Here is a 22,510-nt window from a genome sequence, read left to right on the forward strand (position 1 = left end):
ACATTGAAATAGGAAATTGGGGCGAATTGAAACGGTTCTGGCGCGTTTACGGTAAACGTCGCTGGGAATTATAAGATCCGTTCACGTCGTGCTTTTCAAACAGCCTCAGTCTCTCTCTCTCTCTCTCTCTGCTTTTCCCTCGAGCACGCCACAAATTATTCCTCCGCGGGGCAATTTTGAAGTAGCGCTGTAGATTTAATTAAACCGTAATTGCAAACAAACAAAAAAGTGGCACGCCACGTACAGTAGTGGAGACTTCATTCTCATATTCATATATCAACAGAGCGCTTTGTTTTACAGTATGCGGGCTGTCAGGAAGAGTACGAGCGGAGCTTTCATTTTAATCTGCTCCGCGGTAAAGAGGTTTGCTCGTATTGTTCGTCTGGAACAAAGAAATCCTTTGTTGCAAGTTACCGCTCGGTCGGAAAAATAAAACAATGACTGGCGAAGTAAATTAAACGGATGATAAAAACAAAGCAACGTCACCAAAGTTTTAAGAAGTCTGCCGTCGAAATCTTGGAAGTGCCGACTCCTTCCCGACTTCCAGCTGATCCACAAAGACGCGCATCATCGGGGGAGCAGACAGCTAGCAATTAGCAACCTAAGACGCATAGATCAGCCACACCCTCGAGTCTGTGTTATTTAAAAGTTCACCCTGTACAGTTGTCATAAATGTGGATATTATTATACATGTTAATTTACTGCTATGAAGTTTCTCATCTTAACATAGAGGTCTATGGCCACCGGCATCTGGTGGCCAGTAGAGGAACTGCAGTTTTTGGTTACATTTTTCTAACCCAGAGGTTTTTAGTGTTTGTGTGTGTGTGTGTGTGTGTGTGTGTGTGTGTGTGTGTGTGTGTGTGTGTGTGTGTGTGTGTTTTATGTGTGCGAGCTGAAGTACCTGAAAGGTAACATGCCACAGTGGAGCGAGTTTACCCTCATAGGTCACCGCTCATGTCTCGTTGAAAGCCCAGATCACTTCCACTGCATCGTAACCACGACGATAAAGGCAGACTACTGATTAGAGGAACGGCTCCCGACTCTACGGTTGCCGGACCATAAACCACCAGACCCGGAGGAAAGCCAAATTCCAGCCCAGAATCACATTGTCGGACAAAAAAAGGAGACAAATTCACCGAAAAAGAAAGTGTAGCACAGCCTTTGGGTGAAAAAGGAGGCAGCTCTGCTTTTAATGGCCACCACAAATAACACATCCTTGGCAGCAGCTTAAGGGGAGGATACAATAAAAGACTTTAGAGTCTCCCGCAGACATCCAGGAGAATGATTCAATTCAGGTGACGGGCTTTTCTTACCGAACCGAATGCCGACTTTATTAATTTAAATACTGCTGTGCTACCTGGAATCAACCACCGCGGCATTAATGAAAACCCAACCCTGAGTCCGCATGCATTATTCACCACCGCATCCAATTAACGCGGAGGTTTGGGTCCCGCCGTCCGTCCGCTCTCACCCTCCGTCTACGCCTCCGCCAATCATGCCCACGGCTCTCTGAAGGTAGCCGGTAATGATCACCGCAGCGGGGAAGAAGCGACGCGGGAAAGGGGGGATGAGCGGAGCGAGGAAGTGGGAAGAAAAGAGGGTGGAGGGGGGGGGGGAGGATGAGTCGTTTTCTGTCTTTAATGTTGCCGGGATGGAAAGCTGCGCAGCTGATGTCTCTTCTTAAACTAGCATCAGTGAGCTGAGTTAACTCTGTTATTGCACGCCGCGGGCTTCCCCTTGGATCTGTGCACTGCTTAGTAACTGATGGTGCCACGTTGCCTCTTTGATTGATGGTGGAAGGGTTGGAGGGGGGGGGGGGGGGGACATCTGACTTTAAACATTGATTCACTTTTTAAATAATAAGGCCTCTGAATGTAGTGCGACGACTTGAATGATCTCCCCTGCGGATTGAAATATCTTTATTGAACGATGTTTTTACCATCCAATAAACGGTCTCGTCAGCTCCCAGACACTGAATGTATGTGATGGGAGGCCGTGTGTTCAATGTAGATTCACATTGACATGCAATAACGTCTCCTCTGCCTTTTAATATATATATTTATTTATTTATTTTTTATCGGCGGCAGCTCTCATTGTCAGCCTCAACTCTTACACACAATGGGGGGGGGGGGGATTCTCTCCGCCTGTTTACTCCGGTAAAGTGGAGTCAACACAGCAGAACCACTCGCGGTGGAAGCACACAATTACCGTCTGAAAACGGGTTTTTTTTTTATTATAGAAGTTTGTTTTGCCACGTTTCTGCGCCGATGCTCCGCCACCGACCGGATTCGCAGCAGCCGAACCCCCCGAAACCGTGCTCAAATCACCTAAAACTCATCGCCCCATAATAATCTCATTTTATTCATCACACGGGTCATTACGTAGCTGATCACACCGGATTAATGGGTTTAATTATTCTCACTTTCATCGGAGTGTGCAGTAAAAAAAAAAAAAAAGGACGTCATTAGCTATTTATGTTATTAATACGGCAATTACGGCGGTCCACACGGTTCCTATAGAGATGAACCTCGGGCTCATAAACCTTCACTTGGGCATAAGGCAACAGCGGACTGAATAATTTACACACATTTTTTTAATATTTCATGCATGGACACAATGTGTATGTTTCCCCCCCCCCCCCCCCCCCCCCCCCCCCCCCCCCCCCCCTCCTACCTTGAGGAACTAAGGAACTGAGGAATGGCCGAACTGAGCTGAGGAATGATGATGCCTTTAAAACACACACACACACACGCACACACACACTCACACACACACACGCCAGCCGTGAGTCACACATGAATTATTGATGGTGTAGACAGTGTCTGGTTTAAAGCCGTGAGCTGATGAGGTACATTGGGCCACTTCATCTAAATAAACAGCAGGTTGGGATGGAGCTCGTGTTTGGTGAAAGTCATTCAGTTATCGGGTGGGTTGGGGGGGGGGGGGGGGTTCTCCACTTGGCTTCTCCCACCCGCAGGAAAGTGTGATTCTGGGGGAAGTTGTTTTGGGGGTAAAAGAATCCACGGGGGAAATCGGCACAGAGGAGAGAAGTGTGAAATTGCTTTGAATACATCCTTCCATCCCTTTGGTGTGTTTATGGGGCTCGGCTCACCAGCAGGTAGCTCCACTGGTGAGGAGAGAAGCCCCCCCAAAAAACATCCAATTTACAGAAGCGTTAACTGCTCCTTTTAGTGATTCAAAAAGAGAAATTGAACCTAACTCCCAGTTCCATGTGAAGGTCTTTTGCATTTAGACATTCTCAACAAACTTCACAAAGTTCGAGTGTATCAGACATAGTTAATATACAAAAGTCTGTTGGGATATGAGAGGAGAACATCAAATTTAAAAATGAATATAGGATCCCATTTAAACAGACAGTAAAACAAATGTGTGAAAAATGAATTATTCATTGGAATGAAGACAAATTGCAACAGATTTTTTTGGAGGTTGTGGTGCAGCAAGACAGCTTTTTCACGCGGAATGAGGCAGTTTCAAAATAAAGTTTTATTGTTGAGGTTTAGGACCAGTTTAGTTTCGTTGGTGTAATTGGTTCTGAATGGTTTTATTGTTTCTAATAACAGAAGTGACTGGAACAGTTTTATAGGAAATATTGTGGGGATTAGATGACGGATGGGATCCTTAATGAACATATACGTCGTTTGCCACATAAGAAGTTTCTGCGTTTCTAATTTTTCTTTGTGCTCTTTATCTGTTTGAAAAACACGATGTCACAAACTCCCGTGGATTTGGCAATATTTGTATTAAAAGCATGGGGTTTGACGTCCAGCCACGATACCTAAAGATGATTGTTTATATTTTTACAAACTTTCCCTTTGGTTGTTGCTCATTTAGTCATTAAATAAAGAAATAGCTTCCAAGTTTAAACATTTTGTTGCGGTTTTAAACCTAAAAGTAGTGATAGTAGTGTTTGTTGAAGCAGTCCCAAAGGATGTGGTCCTGATTCCTCAAGAGGAAATAGACGAGGTGTTTGCTTTAACTCATCGTTATGAAGGAAGTAGTTCTGTCTGCCACCAGGTACGACCTAAGGCAGTGTGTCCTGTGCTGTGTTGCCCAATCTTTTTCCAGTGAGAGTATCGAATGACGTCGAACGTGATTGCGCAATTCATCTGCAGAAAGCTTATAGTTGCCGTTTGAGGGAAGAGAGGAGAGAGCCAGTGATGTTGGCGGAAGGGCAGACGAATCATTAGAAATGAATTACAATATAATTTCATGTATTTATTGATTTCTCCCTGTTGGTTTGAATGAGTCCCTAAATTCGTCACTCGGCTTTTGAGAAAAGTGGAAAGCGTTTGTCTTTGCGACAACAATAATCCACTTTAAGTTTCACGAATCCCAAATACGACTTTGTTTGTACTGTGGGCAAAGAAGAGAAGAACATATGCAGTAAAAAACAATCCACACATGACCAGGCAGTGCTCACCGCAGACTCCTATTTCTTTCAGAATCATTCTGAAACTGAGCTCCCTGTACCAGTTACATGGGGCTCATGTAAGCCAGGCTTTAGTTTTAATTGCTAATTCTACATCCATAAAATTAAATCCACCCCCGTCCTCTCCGCCCCCATCGTGGAATTGTATTAATTAGTCTGCTCTGTCTCTTTGTTCCCGTTAGGATTCACCGAGACGTCACCGCCCGGTGAACACGTCGACGTGTCCGGTCCTCAGGGTACAGGCCCGGCTTCGGCTTCGCCTCCGGCTCCCGCCCCCGGCAGCCGCTTTCGGTGGGCCATCAAATCCATGGGCGGAGGCTCTAACCTAGGCCCCCGTGGAAACGTGGCCTACGTGGGCGAACGCCCCACCTGGGGGCCCATGGAAGCCAAAGCGGGGCCCCTCGAGGTGATGACCTTGCCCACCGCCCTTCGACAGGACAACCCGGAAAACTATTCAGGCCAGGGGAAGGACCAGGAGGGAGAGGACGCCAACTCTCCGTCGGACGCCAGAACGGCATCGGGGGAGGAGAAGGAGACGGAGGGGAGCAGCGATGGGAGCAACTTCCCTGGCGGGTTTGGAGTGAACGCAGAAAGCAGTCCTGGAACTAAGTCTTCGCTCGGCCAAAGCCAGACTGAGCTTGTGACTGTGGCAGAGCACACGACTCTGTCCCGGTGGCAGCTAGTGCGACAGCCCACCACCCCACCTCGGGGCTCCCTGGAGCCGGACACAGCAGAGGAAGCCCGGGGAGAGATCCTCTACGTCCACAGGCCAACCGGCGACCTCCCCTCGGCTCCCTCACAAAGAGGGGAAAGTAGTTCAGGTTTCACTCCTCATTTTAAGAAGCACAGCGAAGACACCAGCAGGAAGGAGGCGGCCACTTCCACACCCGGAGCCCTTATGGAGGCGGCGACGACCTCCGAAGTGACCGCGGCGGAGCTCCTGACAACCGGAGACCCGCAGAGGACGGATCCCGTCACCACAGCGACCGCCACGGAAATCTCCTCGGCGGGCGCCACCACCGAGGAGCCGTCTATTTCCATTTCATGGGTTCGGGAAGAGAGGGGGAAAACAACGCCCGACCTCTCAGCTACTGCGGCACCCAGCGACGGATCTCAAACCGTCGCGGTTCAGCCGACCGCTTTCGCGTCGGGCTCCAACGTCGGCGCCACAGAAATGGAATCCAGGTCCGCGGTGTCGGAGTCCTTCGTGGTCGGGAGCCGGTGGACGCCTTTCAAAACCGCCAGCGTCAGCCCAAAGTCCGACGAGCACAAAGCTCCGGTGTCGAAGGACGGCAAAGATGCGAGCAACCCTTTCGGGATCCTCGTACCCAACTGGGCCTTCGGGCTCGCCCCATCAGGTACGTGAGCTCCCCGATGAATGTCAACAATATCTTCACGATGATGACTGATTCTCTAATCGGCAGCGATTTGATTTAATTATGTACGCCGCTCAGCGAGAGCGAAGGGAACATCAATCACATCGCCGACCGTCCTGAGGTGGCGGACGCTACATTACCAGCAGCGCGTCGACGGCCCTCCACCCCGAGTTCACAGCCTCCGCAAACCACCGGAAATACACACACACACACACCTCCAGGTCCTTACTGTGCCTGTCTCTTGTCGTTGCATTCTACATCTCCCCACACGCATCATGCATTCTTAATCCGGGGCGTTTGTTCTCTCCTCTCCCCGTCCTCCCACGTTGGTTTAGAGAGGCAGCGAAGGCGGCGCACTGAGGGCGAGACCGACTAGGTCTCAGTGAAGTAATTAGCGGGTCAGAGCGAGCGCAATTAGGTGAACTGGCGAGAGGCCGAGATCCGAGTCCCCAAATCAATGTGGACACAAACTACAAGAAGGGACTCGTAATTGACTGCGGTCGCTTCTCCTTTCTCGTTTTTAAGTTTGTCCATGTTCTCTCTCTCTCTCTCTCTCTAATATAATAGCATTGTCCATGCTGTTCGCCTCAGCACACCCGCATTGATTTCTCTTGATAGTTAATGGACCTGCTACTGTGGCAGAAAACCACAGAGTAAAAGAAACACAACAACAACGACAAACAACAACATTGCATTCTGAGGACCAATTTTTTCTTCCTTGTTAGAATTTGCAATCAACCGACAAAATGTGTTTGTCTTGTGTTTGATGTCTGGAATTAATGCAATATTTATTGCGCCACACTAATGTCACTCATTCATCCTCAGCGTGTCGGGCATTTTTTAGGGTTTTGAAAACAGGTTTTTTTAAATTCTGACTTGGATCATTAGTCATCCTGCTCAGGGAAAGTCATGGAGAATCCAGAGCTGGTAGGGGTCCAGTAGCCGTATTTACAATGAGGAATACATGCGCCTCAATAACACCTCTTTGTTATGTTCATAGAAATGACATCAACATTTTTAAATCACTTTTTTTCTTACATGCTTACCAACTTGACTAACGTTAAAGATCTTCTCCGGGGAAGATTCACGACTTGATCGTCTCCATTGTTTGGTCATTCATGAACACTTTCCCGTTGACCATTGTGCTAGGGGAGAGAATAGTGTAGGCTCCAGTTGAAAAGTCAGCCACAAACCAAAAACAGTGCAAAGGCTGAGCTCAGGTGGAGGGCTGTGTGGAATGCTCACTGAGGAGCATGGCAGGCCAGTCGCCTGGGAAAAAAACGTTACGCCACATTGTTACGCCACATTGTTACGCCACACCGTCACGCCACACCGTCACGCCACACCGTCACGCCACACCGTTACGCCACACCGTCACGCCACAACGTTACGCCACACCGTTACGCCACACCGTTACGCCACACCGTCACGCCACACCGTTACGCCACACCGTCACGCCACACCGTTACGCCATACCGTCACGCCACACCGTCACGCCACACCGTTACGCCACACCGTCACGCCACACCGTCACGCCACATCGTCACGCCACACCGTCACGCCACACCGTCACGCCACACCGTCACGCCACACCGTCACGCCACACCGTTACGCCACACCGTCACGCCACATCGTCACGCCACACCGTCACGCCACACCGTCACGCCACACCGTCACGCCACACCGTCACGCCACATCGTCACGCCACATCGTCACGCCACACCGTTACGCCACACCGTTACGCCACACCGTTACGCCACACCGTCACGCCACACCGTCACGCCACATTGTTACGCCACATTGATACGCCACACCGTTACGCCACACCGTTACGCCACACCGTTACGCCACACCGTCACGCCACACCGTCACGCCACACCGTCACGCCACATCGTCACGCCACACCGTCACGCCACACCGTCACGCCACACCGTTACGCCACATCGTCACGCCACATCGTCACGCCACATCGTCACGCCACATCGTCACGCCACATCGTCACGCCACATCGTTACGCCACATCGATACGCCACATTGTTACGCCACATTGTTACGCCACATTGTTACGCCACATTGTTACGCCACATTGTTACGCCACATTGTTACGCCACACCGCCACGCCACACCGTCACGCCACACCGTTCCGCCACACCGTCACTCCACACCGTCACGCCACACCGTCACGCCACACCGTCACGCCACACCGTCACGCCACACCGTCACTCCACACCGTCACTCCACACCGTCACGCCACACCGTCACGCCACACCGTCACGCCACACCGTCACGCCACACCGTCACGCCACATTGTTACGCCACACCGTCACGCCACACCGTTACGCCACACCGTCACGCCACATCGTCACGCCACACCGTCACGCCACACCGTCACGCCACACCGTCACGCCACACCGTCACGCCACACCGTCACGCCACATCGTCACGCCACACCGTCACGCCACACCGTTACGCCACACCGTTACGCCACACCGTTACGCCACACCGTCACGCCACACCGTCACGCCACACCGTCACGCCACATCGTCACGCCACATCGTCACGCCACACCGTCACGCCACACCGTCACGCCACACCGTCACGCCACACCGTCACGCCACACCGTTACGCCACACCGTTACGCCACACCGTCACGCCACACCGTCACGCCACACCGTCACGCCACATTGTTACGCCACATTGATACGCCACACCGTTACGCCACACCGTTACGCCACACCGTTACGCCACACCGTCACGCCACACCGTCACGCCACACCGTCACGCCACACCGTCACGCCACATCGTCACGCCACACCGTCACGCCACACCGTCACGCCACACCGTTACGCCACATCGTCACGCCACATCGTCACGCCACATCGTCACGCCACATCGTCACGCCACATCGTCACGCCACATTGTTACGCCACATTGTTACGCCACATTGTTACGCCACATTGTTACGCCACATTGTTACGCCACACCGCCACGCCACACCGCCACGCCACACCGTCACGCCACACCGTCACTCCACACCGTCACGCCACACCGTCACGCCACACCGTCACGCCACACCGTCACTCCACACCGTCACGCCACACCGTCACGCCACACCGTCACGCCACACCGTCACGCCACACCGTCACGCCACACCGTCACGCCACAACGTCACGCCACACCGTCACGCCACATTGTTACGCCACACCGTTACGCCACACCGTTACGCCACACCGTTACGCCACACCGTTACGCCACACCGTTACGCCACACCGTTACGCCACACCGTTACGCCACACCGTCACGCCACACCGTCACGCCACACCGTCACGCCACACCGTTACGCCACACCGTCACGCCACACCGTCACGCCACACCGTCACGCCACATCGTCACGCCACATCGTTACGCCACACCGTCACGCCACACCGTCACGCCACACCGTTACGCCACACCGTTACGCCACACCGTTACGCCACACCGTCACGCCACACCGTTACGCCACATTGTTGTGGCCACATTGTTACGCCACATTGTTACGCCACATTGTTACGCCACACCGCCACGCCACACCGTCACGCCACACCGTCACGCCACACCGTCACGCCACACCGTCACGCCACACCGTTACGCCACATCGTTACGCCACACCGTTACGCCACATCGTTACGCCACATCGTCACTGCACACTTGGAAGATTGAATGGGTAGTATGTTAATTACAAAACAAAATTAAAAGGAGTACAAGAGTGCACTGTTCCTCCATGTCGGTTTTTCTGGTGTGTTGACATTTGAATGGACCTGCTCTGGTTGAGGGATTAGAAGCAGGAGACCCGCTCCCTCTGAGTGACCTTTTGTAGTTGTCAGTTATAGTACAGAGGAAATTACACCAATGGTTGTCTGCCTATTACAGCGGAGAGATAGAGACAGAGAGGAGGGAAAGGGCAGATGGATGGACGGCTCTGGGAAGGGAGAGAGAGAGAGAGAGAGAGAGAGAGAGAGAGGTGAGTGTGTCCTCTACTCTGCTGCAGGTGGGAGTACACAAACCTCTTTAATCAATGATCAGAAGCTCCACTAATACATTCCCATGGGCATCCAGGGAGCGCGTTCCTCATCTCTTTTCCCTTCCTTCCTTCGCTCCTCTTCCTCCTCCTCCTCTTCCTTTTTTTCTTTTTCTTTCTTAACATTTCTTCCAATCCTAGTTTATTGTTGGTTATCGGGGCCAGATTCCGCCCCTCCGTGTCCTATTTGGCCGTATATCAGAGTGATAAGACACTGGTAAAGAAAAACCCACCACATCCAGCTTTCCAATTCCCCCCTCGCTCTGGCCTCCAGCTAAACCCACACAGATGGGTGGACATAGGCGAACGCACAAAGACTAAATGTATGTGAAGAAGCACCAGCATGCCAAGCTCGCTCAGGAGTAAACCTCGATAATCCACCCCACATGTCACACCGACACACACCAAACACACACACTCTGAATACGTCTTAATCCATTCACTGCGAGAAAGTAAACAAGTCTCTTTTTATGTCTTTTTTTAATTTTTTATCTTCATTTCCATATTGTCTAATCCTAAAGTCAGTATTTTCGGAAAAGTTTGTAACACCAAAAAAAAGTTACAAAAGCGGCTTCTTAGTCCAGTGAATCCACCAACAGGCGTGGAATTGTACCAAGGCGGCGTAGAGGTCTGACGAAGCGGGGCGGGCGGGTACGCGGTAACGCGAGCTGTCCGTCCAGCCTTTAAATTACCAAGAACCAGTTCTGGCAAACAGGAAACAGGATGCCGAGTTATTGCACCTCTCTGACTCGAGCCTTGTCCCGGGCCCCCCCCCCCCCCGAGATAGATCAGACCTCTGGCGGCATCAATAACACGGCAGCCAGCCCTCAACCAAATTAGAGTGTGTGTGTGTGTGTGTGTGTGTGTGTGTGTTTGTAGATGCAAGGGGGAAAGACGGAGATAAATGGAGACGGGGGCTGTGTATCAGTTTGGGTCTGTGGATGGATGTTCAGTGTTCGTCTGCTGGCTCTTGGAGTCCTTGGACAGGCCCGTCTGGGCCGAGAGGGCACATTCCTCGCTGCTGCATATAGAATCAATTTCTCTCTCTCTCTTTTTCTCATTCTCCCTCGCTCCCCCATCTCCCTGACGTTATGTCTTTTAGTACTCTTCCTGGTCATTGATACGACTCTTGCCGGCATAATGTGTTGATAGCCTCTTGAACTCCCAATGTGCTACAACTCAAGGCAGTCGGTTGACGTCTAACTGTATCCCCCCCCCCCTTCTGTGAGATCCTCCATCCTCAGAAGGATCCTCGTCGCTGACGTGTCACCTCCCTTAAATCCATCCACCGCCTAATCTGTCATCCCGCTATCTGCTTCTCGTCTCCGAGTTTCTCTTCTTTCTTTCTTTTCGTGGTGTAATTCCTCCATTTCTTCCATATAAAAAACCCTCCCTCTGAAGCTAATCCTCTGCTATTGGCTGCTGCATATTAAATGAATGGGATTTGTTAAAGAACAGCCTTGAGGGACACTGGGCTCCATCGCGGTGTGGGATGAAACGGCGTTACACGCCACTCTTTGTATCCGGTTAACCGGGGGGAACAACGGAGCAACTCAAGTGTTTGGAAATGAGCTTAAGTACACTGTGGTGAGACGTCAAACTGAGCCTTCTTGCGGTGCGTCTGTCATTTAGATAATCGATGGGTTTTTAATCATTTTCTTAAGAAAAACAATCCTCTGATCACAGCTTTCAGAATGTGCAGGTTATTAAGGGGCTGCTCAAGGTAGAACGACCAGTTAGAGAACGCAAACCCTGTTTATTACAAAATCGTCAAATCTCATCATTGCCTCTCACGGGTAAGAGACCAGAGAAAGGTAATCAATGCCTCATCTCTCACTCGTCTCACTGGCAAAAAGTCCCACACGGCTTCCCTTTGTGACCTCCGACTGCCTAATCTAGACGCCGTGAACAGCGTCCTGTGGCTGGCGATGCTACTCGCATATTGTGGGGTAATGGAGTTCCCTATGACTAGAGTGTGTTGTGTAACCCTGCGGCAACGGGGCTGCCATCAAATATGGATGGGCTCCTTTAAGAGCAGCCACTTTGACAGGTCATTTGCAGGCTAACCATAGGTGCAATTAATAACATTAATTATGGCCCTGTTCCATGCAGGTGGGCCAGTGTGCCCACCTGCTTAGCCCCGCCCCCTGCCGCTACGCCGTCAAGCTGTCAGAGCTATACGTTACATCGTTCCTGTAAAGCTGGGTAGGTCATTTTAAAAGCAAAAGCTGCACGTGTATAAGGAGGGAGGAGGGAGGGAGCGCGTAGACAGAAGCCATCCGTCTCCAAGACGAGGTTGTACATCATGTCGAATTTGACTCGCTTAATTTTTGTCCTCGCGGAAGCTTTCAGCTGTCAACACATCCCGCAGGCTCTTGGAGTCCTCTCCCCGGACCCTGGATTCAAGTGCCGTGTGTTCCCGAAAAAAAAAAGAAGAAAAAAAAAGTTGTTGAACATCGCATTGCGATATGAAAAAGGCAAATATTTGCCAGTTCGCAAAGTGCTTGTCGGTTCTTAAACCGTTAAAACTGAAACGGTGACTAAATAATTCAGAGAGGGGTTTTATGTGCAGCGGGGCATAAAAATAAAATAAAAGCTCGAGCAAAATACTGGTGAATGTTGGGGGGGTAGAAAAGTGTTGATTTATACGTGTAAAAAGTCAATGAAACAAACAGTTATGTTGGTGAAGCTCGTGCACCGACACAATTTGGGTTGAATTTCTCTGCTGCGAGTCAAAAAAAAAAACCTGGTGATTATTCCGACTCAGCTGTATTTTATTTTTGAGCTCGCCTGACCGAGAGCTCCCATTATGGACGGACGAATGACTCTCTTGACTCGTACTGGTGGCGGATCCACAGCAGGACTGCAAAAAACAAGTTGTGTTGTTGTTGTTGTTTATGAATATATTTTCACACATCACAGCGGAAAACAAATGTGTCGCGTCAATTTCTTTCATTTGTCCACCTCTGTTAACCCAATAAGAGAAGACCTCTGCAGAGACTCATGTCACCCCATTAAAAAACCCAGACGGGGGACTCACTGAGAAGAGTTTTTCTTTTATTTCCACGATGAATCCCTATCTTGGGTTTTTACTGTCAGGCCCCTTAGGGCCCCTCAGGGCACCTTAGGGCCCCTGAGGGTGCGTAGAGTTTTAATAAAGTCTAACCAAAGTCACACAATAACACAAACAAGTTAACCCATCGAGGCAGCGGTGGACCAGCAACTCCGCTGTTGCTGGTCTATGAGGTCTTCTTTCAATGGAGTCTGGTGGCGAGAGCATTGATATAGTTTTCAGATCCCTTCTGTCTAATGGCACATTAAACTAGTGCAGAATTCTAAGTATAGCTTAAACTTAAACTATAAATCGCCCCTGAGGGTGCGTAGAGTTTTAATAAAGAATCGAGCAACGTGCCGCCAAAATGGGAAACGATGGGATGGAGCCCTGAGACAGCTCGGCAGGACGCTTCCAGAAGGAATCCGATCCGTTGTGTGTGGACTCATTGTGAGAAGCACCTGGTGGTGGTTATGTGGGTGACCGTCACAATGAAGCATTCAGGCGCTATCGGATTCTCTGCTTCCCCCCTCACTGAGAGAATGTTTCATTATGTCTGTATCTCACACGTCCGTCCCTCTCAGAGGACACATAAAGGGGACAAACTAGCAGCCACTCTGCCTTTATTACCTCAAAACGAGGAGGATCTGAATCCAGATTTATTATGATGTGTGGAAATAGGGGGGGGGGCTCTGTTATGCTCATGGCACACCCGGCGAGATTTGAACAGCGGCGTCCCTGAGATTTTTTTTTGTTTTAGCATTCTCATTCTCCATTTGCAGCAAAGACCATGGAGCCGCCCGCCGTCAAGGTTAACGGCGAAATGCATGATTTCAAATTGCGGTATTTTCTAGCTCCAGAGGAGTGGCAGCAGAGAGGATGAGCGCACCCAGCTGGAGGTTTCTTTTTTCTCCGAGCTGCCAGATTGCCTGATTGACTTCACTCCCTCTCTCGCTCTCTCGCCGACAGCCGAAGGCTAGAGCGGAAGCGGGGGGGGAGGGGGGTGTTTGGCTCCTGGCGCCAGTCACGACGCATCAGGCGGCCCACAGCGGGGTGGAAGGGTCGAGGGGTGTCGTCGTGTAGGGCGCGTCAGACACGCCCCACAGAGCTGTGCCAGCAGGGGAGGATTCAGAGGCAGGGAAATAATGAAGTGGGGGTTGCGTGAGGTTCTTACCAGTATCGCCTGCAGTAGGAAAAAGGCCCACCAACCCCCCCCCAAAAAAGTGCACAACCTATATTCAGAATATTTTCACCACTTTCCGATGAAGCCGTTACATCCATCGATGGTCTCGGCAAAGCCAACAGACTCCAGTGAAAGGACAAAACCCAGTAATTTTAACTGGTAGAATACCGGCATTGCTTGTGTGTCTTTGGTGTATCCGAACTAACCAAAGTCACACAATAACACAAACAAGTTAACCCATCGAGGCAGCGGTGGACCAGCAACTCCGCTGTTGCTGGTCTATGAGGTCTTCTTTCAATGGAGTCTGGTGGCGAGAGCATTGATATAGTTTTCAGATCCCTTCTGTCTAATGGCACATTAAACTAGTGCATAATTCTAAGTATAGCTTAAACTTAAACTATAAATCGATTTCAAGATATTTAATAGTTTCTTTTTTAAGTCGGCACCGCGTTCAAACATCCAAACTATGCTTTTAATTAAAAAAAAGCGTGGTGGGTACGAAGGTGTAAATTGCAGAGTCTGGTGAGCTCTAAAAATAATATGTTTGCCCAAATAGCAATGGAGGCTTGGGAGGGATTTTGAGAAGCAAGCATCCCTTTTTCAGAGTTTCTGTGTGAGAGGTGTGTGTGTGTGTGTGTGTGTGTGTGTGTGTGTGTGTGTGTGTGTGTGTGTGTGTGTGTGTGTGTGGTGTGGGGGTCACTGGGGGGTCATGTAGAGCAGCTCTTCTTTATTCAGTTTTAAACAGGTCTCCAGGCGAAGCCTCCTGCCCACAGCTGGCTTTTTACGAATAATGCTGCTCCGCTGTCAGAACAACTTCTTGATGGTAACCACAGTGGAGTGTGTGTGTGTGTGTGTGTGTGTGTGTGTGTGTGTGTGTGTGTTTCCCCGCTTTGGGTTATTTTGCGATGGCGTATTCGCAGCCAACTGCAAGTCAGTGAGACGTTTTGTTGTTGTTTATGTTTCTCGGTGCAAAATGTACATGCCGTTTTGGGAGGAAGTGGAATGTAAATAGGAGGGTTTTGGTCCCATCGCCCCTGCATCCACCCACCGCCCCCATCCCCGCCCCCCCCCCCCCCGCCCCCGGTCACCATCACTTTTCCAAGCAGCCACTGTGGGACGCGACGAAAGTGACTCACCGAATCAGCTTTCTTTGTACACGGCAACACAAGCGTGTTCGCCCGAGGCGCACGGCGTGGCCTCCGCGAGCCCAATTTACATTTGTCGAGATCGCGATGCGTCAGATCGGATTAGTTCTTTTCCCCGTAGCGATGCATTTGGTTTTTATAATGAAACGCCGACTCCTCTGCAGTTGCCGCTAGACGCCCGAGCCGTCCCTGTGAGACTGAACCAAAAATTGGGAGAATATCACACGAGAGCTGTGTGCATTTCCCTCCCGTATTAATCGTGATAATGATTTAGATTGCGAGCGCCTTTTAGACAACAAGAAAAAGAAAAAAAAAAAAAAAAAACTCTAAATGTAAAACAGGAATGAAACTCGGCAGATGGAGGCAGCTCGTGCGTCGGTCGAGGCCGCCGCAATAAATCAGTCATCGAGCGAGTTGACGTGACAAGATGCAGTCGGTCCCGTTGCCTTCAGGTGGCCGTAGGGAGAAAGAAGTAATACTCGTAGTGATGCTCACAACACAGCCCATTGTAACCCCCTTTCTGGCTGTCATCACTCACGGCAGTTGTATTTTTTTTTTTGGGACGTTGATCTAAATCTGTAAAGCGATTGGAGAGTTTTCTCATGGAGGCGTCGTCTATTATTCAGGATGGTTTCGTACACTTTGTGCTCTCGGCGCCACATCTTCAACTGAGTGACACGCCAACAAGTTTCCACTCAAAACTCCCAACTTTAGTGCCCGTAAATAGTCCGTTTTAAACTATTTCCCACTTAAACTGACTGATTTTCCCACTTACCGACGTTGTGTAACGAGCAGGAAAGTCCCCGTGATGATGATGATGATGATGATGATGATGATGACGGGTCGAACACAAACACAGGACTTTCACCCAGGAGACCGCCGTCTGTGTCCCGTGAGAAACCAAGTCATTTTTGACTTATTTGACCCAATTTCTGTTCTGTAACTTACACACTTTACTGCTTCTTATGTGTGACAAACGTAAACATTTTAACCCCAAACCACTTCCTAACACTAACCCCGTGTACTTGTGTTACGCCTAAGTAAAAACCTACAAGCTGACGCTAATTGATTTGCAGGTTGCTCGTATTTGTACCTCTTCTCCTCTCACTTTCTCACGCACGGCCGCGAAAAATACCAAAATTACAGCAAAGTGCAAGTCAAGGTCAAGAACGCACTAATTCGTCTCCGTGCTTCTTGCACCAATTGTCTCATTGTACATGAAACAGGAACTCCACGTGTGTGTGTGTGTGTGTGTGTGTGTGTGTGTGTCACTTAATTTGAAGGCGTACCAATCGAGCGTGTGTGCATGTGCATCACTTGACGCGAGGCATGTTCTTTCCAGTAATCACGCACGTCTCAACATGAATAATTCAACGATACGTCGCCGACAGTTATTGTCACTTTGCAGTCTTTGTGTGCGTGTAGAATATTGTTGGATAGTAAAAATTGCGGTTGATTCAATATTCGCATTTCACAAAAGCCCTGAAATTGATAGAACAGCCACGTGGAAGGAGAGGCGAAGGAAGGTGGATAGAATGTGTTTGTGATGATAAGCCAAGATGGATGATTTTCTTTCCACTCTGACAGCCCAGATAATGCAATTTATTTAGGACGGACGGAGACGTCTCAAAGTGCCGCTCTTCGTAAAAACATAAAGACCCCTCGATTTCTTCGTCGGTCTCGAACCGCGTCGTGTCGTGTCGAATTGCCGGCCGTGTTCCTCCTTCTCCTCCTCCTCCTCCTCCTCCGGCCCTCTCCGTCTCCGGGCCGATTCGGCGTGACGCCTTCAGGTTCACGAGGACGTTCGCTAAGAGAGCGTTCTGCTGTCTCAGGCTTCTGGCACTGTGGCTAACTGCAAGTGTCACACTTTTTTTTTTCATTGTGTGTGTGTGTGTGTGTGTGTGTGTGTGTGTGTGTGTGTGTGTGTGTGTGTGTGTGTGTGTGTGTTTGTGCTGAGAGGAGGAAAACATTCAATGCATTTATCGAAGAGAGGCGGAACTGAAAACGGAGAGAGAGGATTCAGAAACTCTGTTATTAAATATTAAATTGTCTCTGTGAATTTTCATACTTTTGGCATTTTACTGTAACTTTAAGGTGGAAGTATATATATATATATTCTAACTTTTAAGCGTTATTCGATCTCTTTTCTTTATCTTTGTCATGAATACCTTTTTAAGGTTGATTTAGATTTGTTCTTTTCAGATTAAATAGGGGATCCAAAATCAGAAAATCAATTATTTCATCACTCATTCATGAATGCAAGACAATAAAAGAAGTAATTTATGCTCAAGTGAAATGAAAAACAAGGGGCCACGGACTCAATGTGATATCGATTTTGTGACTCATAATGTCAGATTTATGCTACGGGGATGATTAATTGGTGCCTTGCGCTTTCTAAACTTGCGGCGAAGACACTTGATTTCATGTATAATAAAAAATAAATAAAAAACTATTAAAAAGACGGTTTCCTTTGCAGCACGCAGTGTAACTCACGCGGGTCAAAGAACACACAAAGAAGTCAGTAAATCTGGCATAAAAAAATCTAATCGTCCTACGATTCTGGATTCCCATTTTAATACGGAGAGAACAAATGATACATGGATTAATTTCCCAACCCCGCAGAACGCGACTGTAATTTCATCACGGCACTGTAAATAAATGATAACAGTTTAATATATCGGCACGGCAGTCTCAGTCATTTGAGTAATCCAGTGTTGATTGCAGCGTTCGGCGGGCTCAGTAATAATTAATGCGCCGTAGCTGTCGGGGGTTACGCTTTTCATTTACTAACCTCCTGCGACATCAACAGTCTGCAGGTAATAACAAACAGAGAGGTCGCCTCCTCCTCTCCCCCACATCAGGCTGTTGGAGAAATAATCAGCTGAAACCCGTAGATAGCCACGTCACCAGGAAGTGGCAAAACAGGAAGTGGCAAAACAGGAAGTGGGAAGACCGGCAAAACAGGAAGTGTGAAGACCCCGGCAAAACAGGAAGTGGGAAGACCGACAAAACAGGAAGTGTGAAGACCCCGGCAAAACAGGAAGTGGGAAGACCGACAAAACAGGAAGTGTGAAGACCCTGGCAAAACAGGAAGTGGGAAGACCGGCAAAACAGGAAGTGTGAAGACCCCGGCAAAACAGGAAGTGTGAAGACACCGGCAAAACAGGAAGTGTGAAGACCCCGGCAAAACAGGAAGTGGGAAGACCGACAAAACAGGACGTGGGAAGACCCCGGCAAAACAGGAAGTGTGAAGACCGGCAAAACAGGAAGTGTGAAGACCCCGGCAAAACAGGAAGTGTGAAGACCCCGGCAAAACAGGAAGTGGGAAGACCGGCAAAACAGGAAGTGGGAAGACTCCGGCAAAACAGGAAGTGGGAAGACCGACAAAACAGGACGTGGGAAGACCCCGGCAAAACAGGAAGTGGGAAGACCGGCAAAACAGGAAGTGTGAAGACCCCGGCAAAACAGGAAGTGGGAAGACCGACAAAACAGGAAGTGTGAAGACCCCGGCAAAACAGGAAGTGGGAAGACCGACAAAACAGGAAGTGTGAAGACCCTGGCAAAACAGGAAGTGGGAAGACCGGCAAAACAGGAAGTGTGAAGACACCGGCAAAACAGGAAGTGTGAAGACCCCGGCAAAACAGGAAGTGGGAAGACCGACAAAACAGGACGTGGGAAGACCCCGGCAAAACAGGAAGTGGGAAGACCGGCAAAACAGGAAGTGTGAAGACCCCGGCAAAACAGGAAGTGGGAAGACCGACAAAACAGGAAGTGGGAAGACCGGCAAAACAGGAAGTGGGAAGACTCCGGCAAAACAGGAAGTGGGAAGACCGACAAAACAGGACGTGGGAAGACCCCGGCAAAACAGGAATTGGGAAGACCGGCAAAACAGGAAGTGGGAAGACCGACAAAACAGAAAGTGTGAAGACCCCGGCAAAACAGGAAGTGGGAAGACCGGCAAAACAGGAAGTGTGAAGACCCCGGCAAAACAGGAAGTCGGAAAGTGGGAAGACCGACAAAACAGGACGTGGGAAGACCCTGGCAAAACAGGAAGTGGAAAGACCGACAAAACAGGAAGTGGAAAGACCGACAAAACAGGAAGTGTGAAGACCCCGGCAAAACAGGACGTGTGAAGACCCCGGCAAAACAGGACGTGTGAAGACCCCGGCAAAACAGGAAGTGGGAAGACCGGCAAAACAGGAAGTGGGAAGACTCCGGCAAAACAGGAAGTGGGAAGACCGACAAAACAGGACGTGGGAAGACCCCGGCAAAACAGGAAGTGGGAAGACCGGCAAAACAGGAAGTGTGAAGACCCCGGCAAAACAGGAAGTGGGAAGACCGACAAAACAGGAAGTGTGAAGACCCCGGCAAAACAGGAAGTGGGAAGACCGACAAAACAGGAAGTGTGAAGACCCTGGCAAAACAGGAAGTGGGAAGACCGGCAAAACAGGAAGTGTGAAGACACCGGCAAAACAGGAAGTGTGAAGACCCCGGCAAAACAGGAAGTGGGAAGACCGACAAAACAGGACGTGGGAAGACCCCGGCAAAACAGGAAGTGGGAAGACCGGCAAAACAGGAAGTGTGAAGACCCCGGCAAAACAGGAAGTGGGAAGACCGACAAAACAGGAAGTGGGAAGACCGGCAAAACAGGAAGTGGGAAGACTCCGGCAAAACAGGAAGTGGGAAGACCGACAAAACAGGACGTGGGAAGACCCCGGCAAAACAGGAATTGGGAAGACCGGCAAAACAGGAAGTGGGAAGACCGACAAAACAGAAAGTGTGAAGACCCCGGCAAAACAGGAAGTGGGAAGACCGGCAAAACAGGAAGTGTGAAGACCCCGGCAAAACAGGAAGTCGGAAAGTGGGAAGACCGACAAAACAGGACGTGGGAAGACCCTGGCAAAACAGGAAGTGGAAAGACCGACAAAACAGGAAGTGGAAAGACCGACAAAACAGGAAGTGTGAAGACCCCGGCAAAACAGGACGTGTGAAGACCCCGGCAAAACAGGACGTGTGAAGACCCCGGCAAAACAGGAAGTGGGAAGACCGGCAAAACAGGACGTGTGAAGACCCCGGCAAAACAGGAAGTGGGAAGACCGGCAAAACAGGACGTGTGAAGACCCCGGCAAAACAGGAAGTGGAAAGACCGACAAAACAGGAAGTGTGAAGACCCCGGCAAAACAGGACGTGTGAAGACCCCGGCAAAACAGGACGTGTGAAGACCCCGGCAAAACAGGAAGTGGGAAGACCGGCAAAACAGGACGTGTGAAGACCCCGGCAAAACAGGAAGTGGGAAGACCGGCAAAACAGGAAGTGTGAAGAGGTTGGCGACCGAGTCTCTCACCAGGAGGACAAGTAACACTCTTTGATCTTTTCTTAACCCTATCTAAGTCATTTTGGCTCAGTATTTCACTACACGTTCCTTAAAACTAACTAAGTAGTTTGTTTTTTTTGCTTAAACCAAACAAAGCTTTTCACTATCTTTTACCTAAGTTAATGACTGCATGCATATAAAAAGCATAAACTGACGCGTGTCGCTGGACTTTAAGAGGAAAACAGTCGAAAAAAATGTTTCCGTTTTTTTTTTGTAAGATATCAAACAAACCCAGTGTACGAGGATAAGTTGCATCCGTCAAGGCTTCCTGTTACATTTCTCCATCCAATGGTCCCCTAACCCCTCATCAAACTGAGGGGAGCTAGTTTGGACTCACAGTAACTCTTATGAGGTCATAAGTTCGATTCAGGCCTCATCACAAGGTGTGTTGTATTTCTCCAGTTCCAGAGTACAAAATGAATTACATGTGAATTTTTTTTTCTTCGAGTGTTGTTTTCACCCCTGGCCGCTCACACACACACACACACACACACTCTCACACGTACACAAAGGTGCAGCCCGACCCCAGGGCGCCGCATGTGGTCAGACTGGACCCGAAATAGCCGCTCCCTCCCCTGCAGAGCCCATCAATCCTAGTTTGTCAGAGGCCGCTCTGCCCCGGCTCGGTGCAGTAATTGCATCGCCGCACCTGCTCTCTCTCTCTCTCTCGCTCTCTCTCTCTCTCTCTCTCTCTCTCTCTCTCTCTCTCTCTCTCTCTCCGTCCGCTAACCCTTCCCTCTCCGATGCGGTCCCAGAGGGCGCGGACGTCCGCAGCCTTTCAAGTGGCCCGAGCTGGGTCCGAGCCCAGGATCCGGCGAGCATCTGAGGCCGTCGGTCGTCCTTGAGCGCCGACTCTCCCGCCAGCCTGGGAACGCGCCAGTCGGGGGGGGGGGGGGGGGGGGGGGGGGGGGGGGGGGGGGGGGGGGGGGGGGGGGGGGGGGGGGGGGCTCTGATCTCCCTGTGGCGGGGAGATCAATAAGACTGTATTACATTATCCCTTCTTTTACAACGGCTTCATAGCACACGTGACCCCCGATGATGAACAGGGCCCGTCGTTCTGTGGTCTTAACAACCGCACGTCCCCGGATTCATTTCATCACCACGTGTCCACAGACGGCTAATTTAGAGCCACTAAAGACAGCCTGCGCCATAATGCTCAGAGTCAGAGATTTAGGACTACATCTAAAAAAAGAACATGTTTGTTTTTTCCTCTGTCTTTTCTATCCCGTTAGTAAATCGGTGGTATTAATCTTGCACGCAACAGACAGCTGGTGCAGTTGTTTAAAAGGAAAGAGGTGGAGGCTTGACACCCCCCCCCCCCCTTCCCCGTCGTGTGCAGGACCGCATGGACTGAATGTCTGAAGAGTTTTTGGTGTAACACTGCACACTGACTTTGCCCCTGCACACATTCGATGACGTGACTCTGCAAGGCCGACATCATCAGCACCGACCCCCGAGCCTCTTCTTCTCTCCTCTTCTTCCTCCCTTCTCGCCCTCATGTGGCTCACCTCTGTCTATCCATCACTGTGAAGCAATGCGAGAGCACTTTTGGGAGGAGGTCTGCATCTTTGTGCCGGAGTCGTGGTGTCATCTATATTTCATCTATATTCCCCCCCCCCCCCCCCCCCCCCCCTCCCCAGTGTGTGTTCAGCTGGCCAGTAATTGTAGCTCATCTGCAGTGAGTGACTTGCTTGTCCGGGGACACATTGATACATGGATCCTATTCCCTCCCCTGTGGGAATAGGATCCATGCACGGGAGAAATGGAAACTTCAGGAGTCCCGCAGGTCGTAGGGACGATCATCGCATCGGTGACATTGCGGAAAAAAAAGTAGCGGAATACGAGCGCTCAGGTTGGGGGGGGGGGGGGGGGA

General features: G+C 50.1%; 1 protein-coding gene across 1 annotated transcript in view; it reads left to right on the forward strand.

The window, feature by feature from the left end:
- ncanb (neurocan b) overlaps nt 1-22,510 on the forward strand; it is a 79,529-nt gene that overhangs the window by 11,484 nt on the left and 45,535 nt on the right. The window contains exons 7-8 of the mRNA XM_034530443.1: nt 3,123-3,130; nt 4,633-5,808. Coding sequence (XP_034386334.1) covers nt 3,123-3,130; nt 4,633-5,808 — 1,184 coding nt within the window. The remainder of the gene's footprint in view (nt 1-3,122; nt 3,131-4,632; nt 5,809-22,510) is intronic.

The sequence above is a fragment of the Cyclopterus lumpus genome, chromosome 4 (assembly GCF_009769545.1).
Source record: "Cyclopterus lumpus isolate fCycLum1 chromosome 4, fCycLum1.pri, whole genome shotgun sequence".
Lineage (NCBI taxonomy): Eukaryota > Metazoa > Chordata > Actinopteri > Perciformes > Cyclopteridae > Cyclopterus > Cyclopterus lumpus.